Below are 12,197 nucleotides of genomic sequence, written 5' to 3' on the forward strand. Positions count from 1 at the left end.
CAGCCTGTCCACAGGAAGTAGGTGTAGAGACTTCCTCTACTTGCTACTTGCTTGTGGGGGAAAAAAAAGTTTATGTTCAGGTACTCATGGAATACTACTGATAATCCACTGTGAAATGACTCGGGTACTCCATTTCTCTTAGGGCATTGCAAAGCTACCAGCCATTTTTTGCCTCTGAGCTTCATTTAAAATTTGAGGGAACCATCTCCATCTTGTCACCACTCCCTGATAACCACTGCTTTTCTCAGGACAGCTGATTTTAACATTGCTCCACACTAAAGTTCATTTTCTGGATCTATCAGATACATTAATCGTGGGTGGATGACAAAAGAAAAGCACCCATGGACTTCTGAATACGCTGCCTCAGTAAGTAGTGTTCAAATTACAAAAAGTCAGGTTTTAACTATTTTGTTTACCACTTAAATGCAGATTTTATTTTTACCCACTTTGCTACTTTGCAAGCCTTTTGGTGTGAACTTAAACAAACATGAAAATCATGTTCCTTACAGCATGTTAAAAGTGCTTATATGTTAAAAGTGCTCACCACAAAGCAGACACTTCTTTGTTGGGCAACCAGCACAGCTTTTTCATGTTCTCTGTGTGTCCTCACCCGCCCCAACCTATTTAGGTCAATACAAGCAACTTCAGAGGAAGTCACTGCCTGGTTATAAGGCTACGGCTTTGGACTGCAGAGGACAGACTGTCCGAGCAAAGCAAGAACACTCTGGGCCATCAACAAGCAGAGGATAGCTCTTGAATATCACAGGGGATATCCACCCGCTGGCGTGTGGTCCCTTTACCCTGGGGACTGGAGCAGATCCCTGAGGTCAGCCCTTCTGGCAAAGGGACACTGCTGTGGGCAGAGACCGGCCTGAGGCAGGGACCTGCCTGCACTGCACCACGGGCACGGCACTCAGCCACACTCACTCCCACAGGGAACCTGGGGCTCGGCTGCAAACCCTCCCAGAGCATGGAGGGCTCATTGAAGAGGACCAACCAGCCAACACACTGCCCATGAAGCACAGCCAGGTAGCTGAGGTGAGGGGAGCGGGACCGCAGCTGTGCTGAAGCAGGTGCACTGGGAGCAGGAGGAGGAGGCTGAGGCTGTGAGTATATCCCTGCCACCCTGTCCTGCTGTCTCCCCCATGTCCCCCATCCTGCCTGACACTTGTGCTGAAAGCTGGCATTCAAGAGGTGCTCTTCAAAACCTGTTGAGGGCTCTACTGTATTTCTCTGTGACTCAGATTCTCGTTGTACCTGCTTTAGATGAAGAGTTCCCAGTTTGGTCAGGTCTTTCATTTCTGTCTGCTAAACCCCTCTTCTTCTAAGTGCTGTTCAGAGTAGGACCCTTTCTTTTAGAGAACAAATCTCTGTTAACAAACAGTTTTCAATTAAAGAAGCATGGGTAGGAGCAAAGAAGCCAGATTAGCCTCTTAGTGTTTTTATTTTTAATGAGTTTGGTCTACATTTGACAGTTCAGAAAATGTCTAGGTCATTCAGAATGGCATTTACCTACCTGATTTTCAATAGGACTTTTCTTTCATACAGAACTATGCTGCTTTTGAAACACCCACTGTCTTTGTCACAGTTGTTCAAGAAGAAATTTTGCGTAGTGAGGAATGAGTCTGATTACGGATACATAATTTCATCTGAAGCTAAAGAATGTAATGAACACAAATTCCAGATAGAGCACAGCACTCCCAATCCGTGTGTCTCAGTTTCTCTGTATTTCCTGCAAGATGACAATGGCCACTTTGTAAAAAGCTCTTTCAGATACGAGGCAGAAGTATATACTTCAAGGTCTAGCCTTGAAACTTCTGTGGGATAGCAATGCTCTTCTGAAGTGCCATTTAAAACAGATTGCGTTTCACTACGTGCAAAAATCCCCCATATAGATGCAGCTATATGAGCAAAAAAAAAAAGTGCTTTTGCCAGTATAGCCTATTTTATTTGGGAAACACTTGCAGAAAAAGATGCTTGTGCTAGTAAAACTTGTATTTGCTGGTTATCAAAGGAGAAGCATTTCTAGTGCAAACCAGGCCCTCTCATATGTGAAGCTTTTATTCAGTTCAGCCATCAGTACAGTAGAGAAAATCCTACCTCAAAGGGATTAACAAGGTTACCTAATAGATATTATTAATGGTTTAAGTGCATAAAAGGTGCTTTAGCTAAAGGTGAAGGGCTAGATCCTTTGCTAATGTAAATTGTTCATGGTCCCACTGAGGGCATGGTGGAAACACAGAGCACTGAGGGAGCTGCCTTGTGCCATCACCTCCTGCTCAGTTTCTAGCTCAGGGCTGCACTGACTGGCCTCTCCAAGAGTGACTCCTGCCTCCTTATCCCTGAGAAAAATGTGCATAAGCAAATATCTAGGTTATAAAGGAAGAAAGAGTTGTGTCTAGGAGGACCCTGTTTGGGCAGGGAGGTTGGATCAGATGGCCCCACGGGTGGTGCCTTCCAAGCTGACCTGTTCCGTGATTGTGCAGCAGTCGGATGTCTCGGGAACATGCCGACTTACACTGCCTGAGGATCTCACTTTATCCTGTTTTCATTATATAGTAGCTTTTTATAGGCATCAGATTCCAGTCATGAGACTGGATGATTCCACAGAAAATACCCTCCGACGCTGTACTTTCTCACAGCAGGGCTCCCTGGCTAATCGTGTGCTTGCCCGTCAAGCACAAATCCCAGCCATTTCCTTCCCAGTTTTCCCCTGCATTTAATGTATGGAAAAGCATGACCCTGAATCAGATGAATAGCAGCCGGTTTGAGAAGGTGTGTGTGAAAATGTATCCTCACGCAGATGAGCTCAGAACAAATAGAATGGAGGGGAGGAGGGGAAGAGAGCCGAGTCGGGGAATGTGAAGCTACCCTCTCCCTGATAGCTCAGCCACTGTGTGTAAGCAACAAGTTTATGCCCAAGGGAAAGAACTGAAAGCTGAGGAAATATTAAAATTAACAGAGCTTTATGGCTCAATCAATAGGCCATGCTCCCTGAGCAAGATTAGAAATCAGATGGCACATTTCTTTCTGTTAACCCTGATTGTTCTCCCCGAAGGCTCTTCTGCCTGAAAGCATCTGAGGTTTGATTAAGTTCTTCTCTAGGAAGAAGCCAGAGAAAGTCCATTGTGTGAGAACTGCCTTCAGAATGCTGTGTTGGACACACTTTAAATAACAATAGAGGTTATTAGAGTATTAGTTTGTTAGTAATTGTGAGAGAAGACAAGTCTTCCCAATATTTGAATATGCAAAATGGCTTTGGCTAACTGAGAGGGGGCGAAATGCAAAAACCAAAACATGCCACTACAGCGAGTAACAGGGATGATTAAAAATCCCCACATGTATCAAAGAAAACCTCCACCTTGTTTTACTGTAGAAATACCTTGCCAGATTTGTTATCTCCACTAAACCCATTGTATTTTCCCTCTCTGGCATTTCATTTTCACTGGGGTAACGAAATAGTTTTTTCCAAAGGGAGATGGACTGTGTTTGCACCTATTTCTTGTTTGACAGTGACCTCTATGAACCAGTCATTACTGCTCTGCCTGTTGTTTTCTTGTTAGCTCTTTGCTGTCAAATTAATTACTGTGAAGTACTAAGCTTGTTGCATTCACGTGCTCTTATTAGCTCACAGGATGTCAGAGTGATTGGATTTTTAGCATTATTTCTTTTTTTACATTCCAGGCTTTCCATTCAAAACCTGTTACTGGCAGGGAGGAAATACTGTACCTAATTCTGATCTCTCATCAGGGTAGCTCCAGTGATGCTGAGGATTTACAAAGCTGTATATGCAATTAGACTTTGTTTATATTAAACCCAACATGAACAACTAGATTGGGATTGCAATGTGACTTTGAAGCACAGCATTGAATGTCTTTCCTTTTGCAGTATAGAACAAGAAAGAAAACATTTATGATGAGAATAGCATTTGTCCCCTCCATTCTTAAATCACAGTAATGAGCTGATCCTCCACTTGACCCTCTTCACACTCCTGAGTTGCTTGTATTTGTGACAGCTAACAGCTCTCACTCGAGTGCAGTCCAGGGATCGATGAGAAGTTTTATTATTTTCTTCTTCTACAAAATGAAACGAGCAGAAGGGACTTCTTTGCTGTCATGCTTGAAATTTGTGTGTCCTGCATCTGCCCTTGAAAAGCACCATCTGCCTCGGTGACAAAGATGAAAGTCTTGAGAGTTGTCTTCATTCCTGAAGGTAGATTTTTTTTTTTTTTTTTTTTTTTTTTTTGTTATTAAAAAAAAAAAATGTAGATTGGATTAGAAGGGCCCGGCAGGAGGCTCAGCCCAAGATGCTCCTTTGCTCAGCGCAGAGCTCCGGCTCCAGCGCGCACCGCCCGCTGCCCAGCCCCAGCCCCTCGCCTCTGCGGGACCCGGCACCCCAGCCCGGCCCGCGGAAACCTCCCCAGCGCCCCCACGGCCGGGCGCTCCCGTGCATCGGAGCGCTGTCCCAGGGTGCGGCTGTCCCGGGATGCGGCTGTCCCGGGGTGCCGCTGTCCCGGTGCCGCTGTCCCGGTGCCGCTGTCCCGGTGACCCCGCCCGGCCCCGCCGCCGCTTCCCCGCGCGGCCCAGAGGGGGCGCCCTCGGCCCAGGCTTGCCCTGTGGCGGCGGCGGCGCGCGCGGGCCCCGCGCAGGTGAGCGCGACCCCGCGGGGCCCGGCCCGGCCCGGCCCGGAGCGGCCACGGAGCCGCCTCGGTGGAGCCTTGTCCGTGCTGCCGCCGCCTCGGTGGAGCCTTGTCTGTGCTGCCGCCGCCTCGGTGGTGCCGCCGCGGCCGCCGATGTGCGCCCGGCTTCTCCCCCCGCCCCCTCGGCCCCTGTCCCTGGCCGCTGGTCCCCGGGCAGGGCTTCTGGCGGGAGCCGGCGGGGATCTCTGCTGAGCGCTGCTGTGAAGGGTGTCACGGCCATTCATCCATCCCTCCATCCCCTCTGCCCCGGTGCCCGCTCCTCCCCATCCCCAAGCGCTGCCCAGCGAAGGCGCGCAGGAAAAGCCGGTCCCCGGGCGCGGGCAGGGCCGGCGCTGCTGGCGGCTCCCCTGCGGCAGTGCAGCGGTCCCGTTATTTCCCCTCCCGGCTCCCCTCGGCCGCCGCCCCGGTCCCCCTCCCCCTGCTGCCTCCGACAGGCTCCGCGTCCCCGCTGCCCCACGGAAAACACACACAGTGCCCGGCACCCGCCCCGGCTACCCGGCCCATTCAAACAAACAAACAGAAACCCGCCCCGTCGCAAAGCCAACCGACGGTAAACTTTCTAATGACTTCTTCTTTCAAGTGCTTAAAAGGCAAGGAGAACCGGGGGAGGGGCAGAAGGGGGCATCCATCTCCCGGCCGGGGCGGGAGGGGGCCAGAGCTGCAGCCGCTCGGGTTCCGTCCGTCCGTCCGTCCGTCCGTCCGTGCTGCCGGACGATGGGACAGGGACGCGAGCCGGTGTGGTGGGTGTGTTTGCAGGAACCGGGAGGGAGAGAGGGAGGGGACGGGGGGAGTTAAAGAAACAGCATAGTTAATATTTCCACATCAGGAAGTTACTGTAATAGCCCAGGGGGCAAAAGACTTAACTTAAGCTCCTAAATAGTGAGGAGCCCATGGCGTCTGTTATAGGTTGGAGTTCCCACGTGGTTTTAACTCCTGTATAAAAAGTTTCAGTAGAAAGTGCCACAATGTCGTGATTTTGCAGGGGGGAAAAATTAGCAGGAGGAGATCAGAGAAGATAAGCGAGGAGCAAGCAGCTTCCCCGAGACCTTTCACTGCGGATCCGAGAGGGAACATCAGACGCGTAAAAAAAGAAAAACAAAAAACAAAAACCAAAAAGCCAAACAAAACAAAAAAACCCCAAACAAAACAAAACACAGCGTTCAAGCCAGCACAAGGCGAGCGAAAGATCAAAAAGACGCAGAGGGAGACAGATTAACTGGAGCAGCAGCAGCAGCAACAACAACAAAAATCACACTTAAAATAATAATAGCAATAATAATAATAAAACCCAAACCACCAACAAGGGAGATATTGTTTAAAAGAGCAAGCGAGGGAGCGAGCCGAAGAGCTGGTCTGACCGAGTGGATCCGTGCAGCTTCTCCTGGGATCGCCGGGATCGCGCCGCTTCTCCGCTCCGCGTCGCGCAGCGTGCGGTGCCCTGCCCGCGGCGGGGGTCCCCGGGCGCCGCCACCGCCTCCGCGCCGGACTCCGGACCCTCCGCGCTGCTTTGAAAATAAAAGCATCTCGCTAATAATAAGTGGGACGGTGAGGGGAGAAGACTCGCAACAGTGGAGCTGCCAGCCGCGCACCCTCTGCCCGCCGCCCCCGGCTCCCTCCCCAGCTATGCTCCGGGTCAACTTTGATGGCACGTTGAGAAGCAGCGGGCGCTGAAGAGGGACAAGCGAGCGGCGCGGAGCCGACCTGCTCAGAGACCTGCACCCACGATTGCGGGGGCGGAGTGAACGGGGGGGGTACAAGTGGTATTTCTCTCCCCCCCCCCCCCTCCTTCCAGGCTATAAATTGGATTGTATATAAATCTGCTTCGTTTATCTCCCTGACCCCCCTCAATGACGCTGGACTAGAGAGCTCCTCTCCGCGGCCCGCCCGGACCTGCCGAAGCGAGCGATGGACCACGAGCGACAGCGCCCGGGGATGCCCCTCTGAAGCGACGCGGGGCACCGGGGCAGAGCGGCGCCGCCTCTCCCCTGCTCCCCGGATCCCCTCGCACCTCCGGCTCGCTCCCCGCTCCCCCTCCCTCCTCCCCGGGCTCCGCAGCCACCCCCTCACCTGCTGCCGTCCCCCTCCCCCGTGGAGCCGGGCTCTCTCCGTGCACGCCAAGCCTGTTCCCCCCCCGCCGCCAACTTCGCCCTCGGTGCCTGCGCGTGCAGCCTCCCCCCTCCGCCTCCCCGGCGGCACACGCCGCTTCCCCGGGCGCCCCCTCCCTCCGCCGCGGCTCCCCCCCTGCGCGGAGCGGTTGCGGCCCCCCAGCTTGGCTGCCACCGCCCCCTCCGCGCCGCGGAGCGCTCGGAGCGGCGCTGCCTGCAGACGGGCTCCCTGCGGCGCTCCGGGGCGGCCCCCAGCTCGGCCCCCCGCTCCTCCGCCATGGACGGGGCGGTTCGCCGGGGGGTGCTGGCCGCGCTGCTGGCCTGCGGGCTGCTCCTGCTGGGCGCCGCGGCCACCCCGACCCCGCCGGCCCCCGCCGGCGGCTCCCCGCAGGACACATGCACCTCCTGCGGCTTCCGGCGGCCCGAGGAGCCGGGCAAGGTGGACGGGGATTTCCTGGAGGCGGTGAAGAGGCACATCCTGAGCCGGCTGCAGATGCGGGACCGGCCCAACATCACGCACGCCGTGCCCAAGGCGGCCATGGTCACGGCGCTGCGCAAGCTGCACGCCGGCAAGGTGCGGGAGGACGGCCGCGTGGAGATCCCCAGCCTGGACGGGCAGGCGAGCGCCGGGCCCCCGGCCCACGACCCGGTCTCCGAGATCATCAGCTTCGCCGAGACAGGTGGGCGCCGCCCGGCCGCGCGCCCCCGCCGCCCGCGCCCCCTGCCCGACCCGCCGCGGCCCCTGCCCTGCCGCGCTCCCCGCTGCCCTGCCTCGCCCCGTCTGTCATTCCCCCCGCTCGACCCCTGTCCGTCCCCCTGCTCGACCTCTGTCACTCTTTCCTCTCGCCGTGCCTGTCCTCCTGCACACCTTCTCTTTCCGCCTGCCTGACCCGTAGCAGTTCCCCGGCTGCCCTCGCCTGGCCCCCCTGCGCACCCTGCCTGTCCTCCCGCCTGTCCTTGTGCCTGGTACGGGCACCTGGCCGCCCAGCTCACCCGCTTGTCCTCCGCCTCGTTCGCTCTCCCCTCTGCCCCGCACCGTCACGCTCCGGCCCTGCCCGCGCTTTCCCGTCCTCCCTGCTTGTGCCCCTGTGCCCGGGATTCTCCCCGGGCTGTGCCTTGCAACTCCCCTCTCTTGTCCCTCCATCCCTCCGCGGCCTCTGTGCCCCCGGCTCCCCTCCGGCTGTCCTTCCCGCTGCACCGGGGCTTGTCTCTGTCCCTGCGTGTCCCACTGTCCCTCCTCTGCCTGTCCCGCTCCATCTCTTGCATCCCTTGCCTTGTCTGTCTGCCCTGCACATTCATCTGGTTCACTGCCTGCATCTGTCTGTTGAGGCTTGCATTTGCCCATCCTCTCTTTCCGTTTGTTTGCCATTTATTTAGCTTTCATTTGCAGTATTGGCCTTGTCTGTTTGTCCATTGCATGCAGTGTCCTACCAAGTGTGTCTGTCTCCTGTCTGTCTGTCAGTCCGTTTACTAGCTGCCCTCCATCCCCACAGTACCAGCCATCTCAGTCCTGTCCAGCCATTGCAGTTACATGTCACCGAATCCCTTCAGCACAGCTTTCCAGTAGTTTAACCACTGTCCCCGTGAACTTTGCACATCTGGCTGGAACACCATCACTCTGTGAATTACCTCTCTCCTGTCTATCTGCCCATCTCTCCTTTCCTTCATCACTCTATTGCTCGTTTCATTTTCCTCTCTCTATCTTCTTGTGGCATCTATGTATCATTTGTCCACAAAATAAATCTCTTTCTATCCTGTATGCTGCCCACTCATCTTCTTTATCTACCCTCCCACTTACCAAAGGCATATACATTTACAGTATCTATGGGATCTGTTGCATTATACATATGCTTGTTATATTCACATACAAAATTTATGAGCGCACACAATCTCACACAACACAAGTGATGTGGATCGGTGCAGCAGCACCGTACTGTTCTTTTTCTGTCACTGTCACCACAGTTTACGAAAAAGTTGTGTACTTACTAACACGAGAAAGGCTTTCTTACTGTACATTTTGGGGGTTATTATTTTTTAATAGGATGTCGTTGGGAGATCGGGGGTGGGCTTGTACTTCCATTTGGTATTCAGTCAATCGCTGTCTTTTGTAACACTTCCAAAATTGACTTTATGTAAAACGTAGACAAACACAGTGAAAATTTTTGTCACTGAACTATTACAAGGTACTGAATGGGCTCTGGAGGCACATTTGAAAGGCATCTAGGGTAACAAATGAAGACACCGACTACGCAAAAAATCCCATTCAGAGATTGACAAAAATGCTAAAGATTCTTAGGGAAGGAAAAGGCAGAAAAAAATCTACATTTAGCTCTGTACAGACAGAAGCAAAACCGATAAGGGCAGATGAGAAAATGCCTTTCCAGCAATAATTTTAAATAGCAATTGGGATGCTTTGATTCAGGGACCAGAATTATGGTCTCCGCCATAAAGGCCGGCACATTTATCACCTACGCCAAATTTAGTTAGGACTTTCATTACAAAATTGCAGGAAGGCCGCTGGTATTTCTGAAATGTTTCATGCAGCAGGCTCTTCTGTTTACAAATAAGGGGTTATGTCAGACATTTGGTGACATTTGGTTTTCTGTGACAATTTCTCTCCTTTAATTCTGGTGTTGCTGAAAAGCGTATTGAGAACAGCCAATAACGGCATTACAGTGGGAACAACCGCTCCATTGCCTTGCCTCGTATGGGAGCTCATCGTTCTGGGGAGAAAAGGCAGAGATTGAAATGATTAATAATAGCTGATATTCTACCAGACTAAGTGGGGGCTAGCTTGATCTGTTGGACAAGCAGGCACATTACTGAAATATTTTCCGTTCTGTCTCGTGAATCCTCTCCTTTAAACCGCAACGAGAATATGTGCAAATCGAAACAAAATCCCTGGTTTGGCATTGGCGTTTTAGTGGTTATTGAGAGAGCTCTCCCCACGAGAATTGGCAGGTAGCTGAAAGTTAAAACTATTCTTAAACTGATGAGATAGCAGAGTTCTAGTCCTAGTGCCGGTCTTTTTCAAAGTGCTGCTGCAGCATCTTTAATTCTTGCTTTCTGGAAAAAACATATATTCTGTAAAACCCTTACTGATGTCTGTGGATCTGACACATCCGACTACAGCCCGATGTTGAGGGCTACTGTGAGAAGTCCCCTTTTCAATTAATTCTAATTGCAAATTGGGGATATCTGATGCAGTGCATGCCTTCTGACTGGCACAGCCCCTGTCACTGTTCGCTCGATCTGCTGTGCTCTAGTGTTGTCCCTGAATCCAGAATGGCACATAAGCTAACATTTCCTTTTTGACTTAATCTTGCTGATCTCTCCTTATCTTGCAGACGATCTGGCCTCATCTAGAGTCCGCCTCTATTTCTTCATCTCAAATGAAGGGAACCAGAACTTGTTTGTCGTTCAAGCCAGCCTGTGGCTTTACTTGAAGCTGCTTCCATATGTCTTAGAGAAAGGCAGCAGGCGAAAAGTAAGAGTCAAAGTCTATTTCCAAGACCCGGACACTAGCAACAAGTGGAATGTGGTTGAAAAGAAAGTTGATCTCAAAAGAAGTGGTTGGCACACTTTTCCCATGACAGAGGCGATCCAGGCTCTGTTTGAGAGAGGAGAAAGGAGACTGAACTTGGATGTTCAATGTGAGGGCTGTGAAGAGTATTCAGTGCTGCCAATTTATGTGGACCCCGGGGAGGAATCCCACCGGCCTTTTTTAGTGGTGCAAGCCCGCCTCGCTGATAACAAACACAGGATCCGGAAAAGAGGCCTGGAGTGCGACGGCAGGACCAATCTATGTTGCAGGCAACAGTTTTACATTGACTTTAGACTCATTGGGTGGAATGACTGGATCATAGCTCCATCAGGTTACTATGGGAATTACTGTGAAGGGAGCTGCCCGGCCTACTTGGCCGGTGTCCCGGGGTCGGCTTCCTCCTTTCACACCGCTGTCGTGAATCAGTACCGAATGCGGGGGCTGAACCCGGGCACCGTGAACTCCTGTTGCATTCCAACCAAACTTAGCACAATGTCAATGCTGTACTTTGATGATGAATACAACATTGTGAAAAGGGACGTTCCCAATATGATTGTGGAAGAATGTGGTTGTGCTTGATTTAAGGTGTGTTTTGGGGGGGGAGAGAGAGAGAGGGAGAGAGAGAGAAACATTCCCGTACAAGATGGTGTTGGAGGAAGTTTCACTGTGTATCCAGGCATCAGTGTTGGAAAGTCACTGTGGAAAAGTTTGACAAAAAAAAAAAAAGAAAAAAATAATCATTTCACTTTGGTGTCAGGACAGTGGCAGTTTGTGGATCATGGACACTTATATATTCTATCACTTATAAGTTAATGCTATGAAATATCTTAAAGACACACACACTCACAAAATGTGGGCACACACACAAACACGCGCTCAGACACACAGACACACACAGACACACATACACATGAGGCAGCTCAGAAAAGGGACATGAGCACAGAAAGTCAGTGACCAGTGACGATGGACCTAAATGCCTGCCAGTACGAGTGAACGGCTGAGCAGCTGTTTCCCCGCCTGCCGGCAAAGCCAGACCGAAATGAGCTCCCTTTGCTCAGGCAAAAGCACAGACTGTGAGAACACAACGTATTCTTGCACGCAGGTGTCAAAAATGACCAAACTTAGAAAATTAAAAAAAAACAAAAAAGGAAAAAAAAAAGTCGACTCTCACCTCTTAGGTCTAACAGGAAGCTGCAGGACACCTGCCTTGGGAGGCGATCACTTCCTCTTAATTTAAATTTATCTAAACATAAACATCACAGATACCCACTTCTTGCTACAGCACTTCCAGCAAGGAATCCTGTGGTTCCATCGGGGGGAGAGAGAGAGAGAGAGAGAGAAAAGGGGACAGACATGTAAGAAACTGCTGTATTTCTAACACCTGGCCGTTGCAGAGTCACAAGCCGGGCTGGCGTGATCCGATGCTTTTACTGCCCACTAGCAACCCATGGTTGGCTACACCCGCCGTGTCTTGGAAAAGGGAATCGATACCATATCTGGACTGTGTTGACTGTTGGCATCTCTCACTGTGCAAAGAACAAAAAGTCAAAAGTTGCAATCTGTGTTCTTCAGTGGGGGACTCGGCAAGGCTACGTCACGTGGGGGACGAGCAAACAAGCAATGGCCACCGCGGCTAAACCAATGAACCCTAAAGAGGAGTGACAGCGACAGAGTGGAGACGTTCTGGGAAATGCAGTGCATTTAATAACAGGCGAGGAACATTTTTACAAGTCTTGGAAAGGAGGAGAGAGGAGAGTGCTTTCAATTTCCTTACCAGGAGGTGTCAAGGATGGCCATAAAGATCAGAAAATAATGATACAGCATAGCACTTGCAAACTGCTTGAATGCA

At 51.7% G+C, this 12,197-nt stretch overlaps 1 protein-coding gene across 1 annotated transcript; it reads left to right on the top strand.

The window, feature by feature from the left end:
* Positions 1 to 7,081: 7,081 nt before the first annotated feature.
* Positions 7,082 to 11,811, top strand: INHBB (inhibin subunit beta B). Its single transcript, XM_058809848.1, has 2 exons — positions 7,082 to 7,484; positions 10,152 to 11,811. Exons 1-2 carry the CDS (start codon positions 7,082 to 7,084, stop codon positions 10,925 to 10,927), a joined length of 1,179 nt encoding a protein of 392 aa, XP_058665831.1. The 3' UTR covers positions 10,928 to 11,811.
* The last annotated feature ends 386 nt before the right edge of the window (positions 11,812 to 12,197 follow it).

The sequence above is a fragment of the Ammospiza caudacuta genome, chromosome 8 (genome assembly GCF_027887145.1).
Source record: "Ammospiza caudacuta isolate bAmmCau1 chromosome 8, bAmmCau1.pri, whole genome shotgun sequence".
Taxonomy (NCBI): Eukaryota; Metazoa; Chordata; class Aves; order Passeriformes; family Passerellidae; genus Ammospiza; species Ammospiza caudacuta.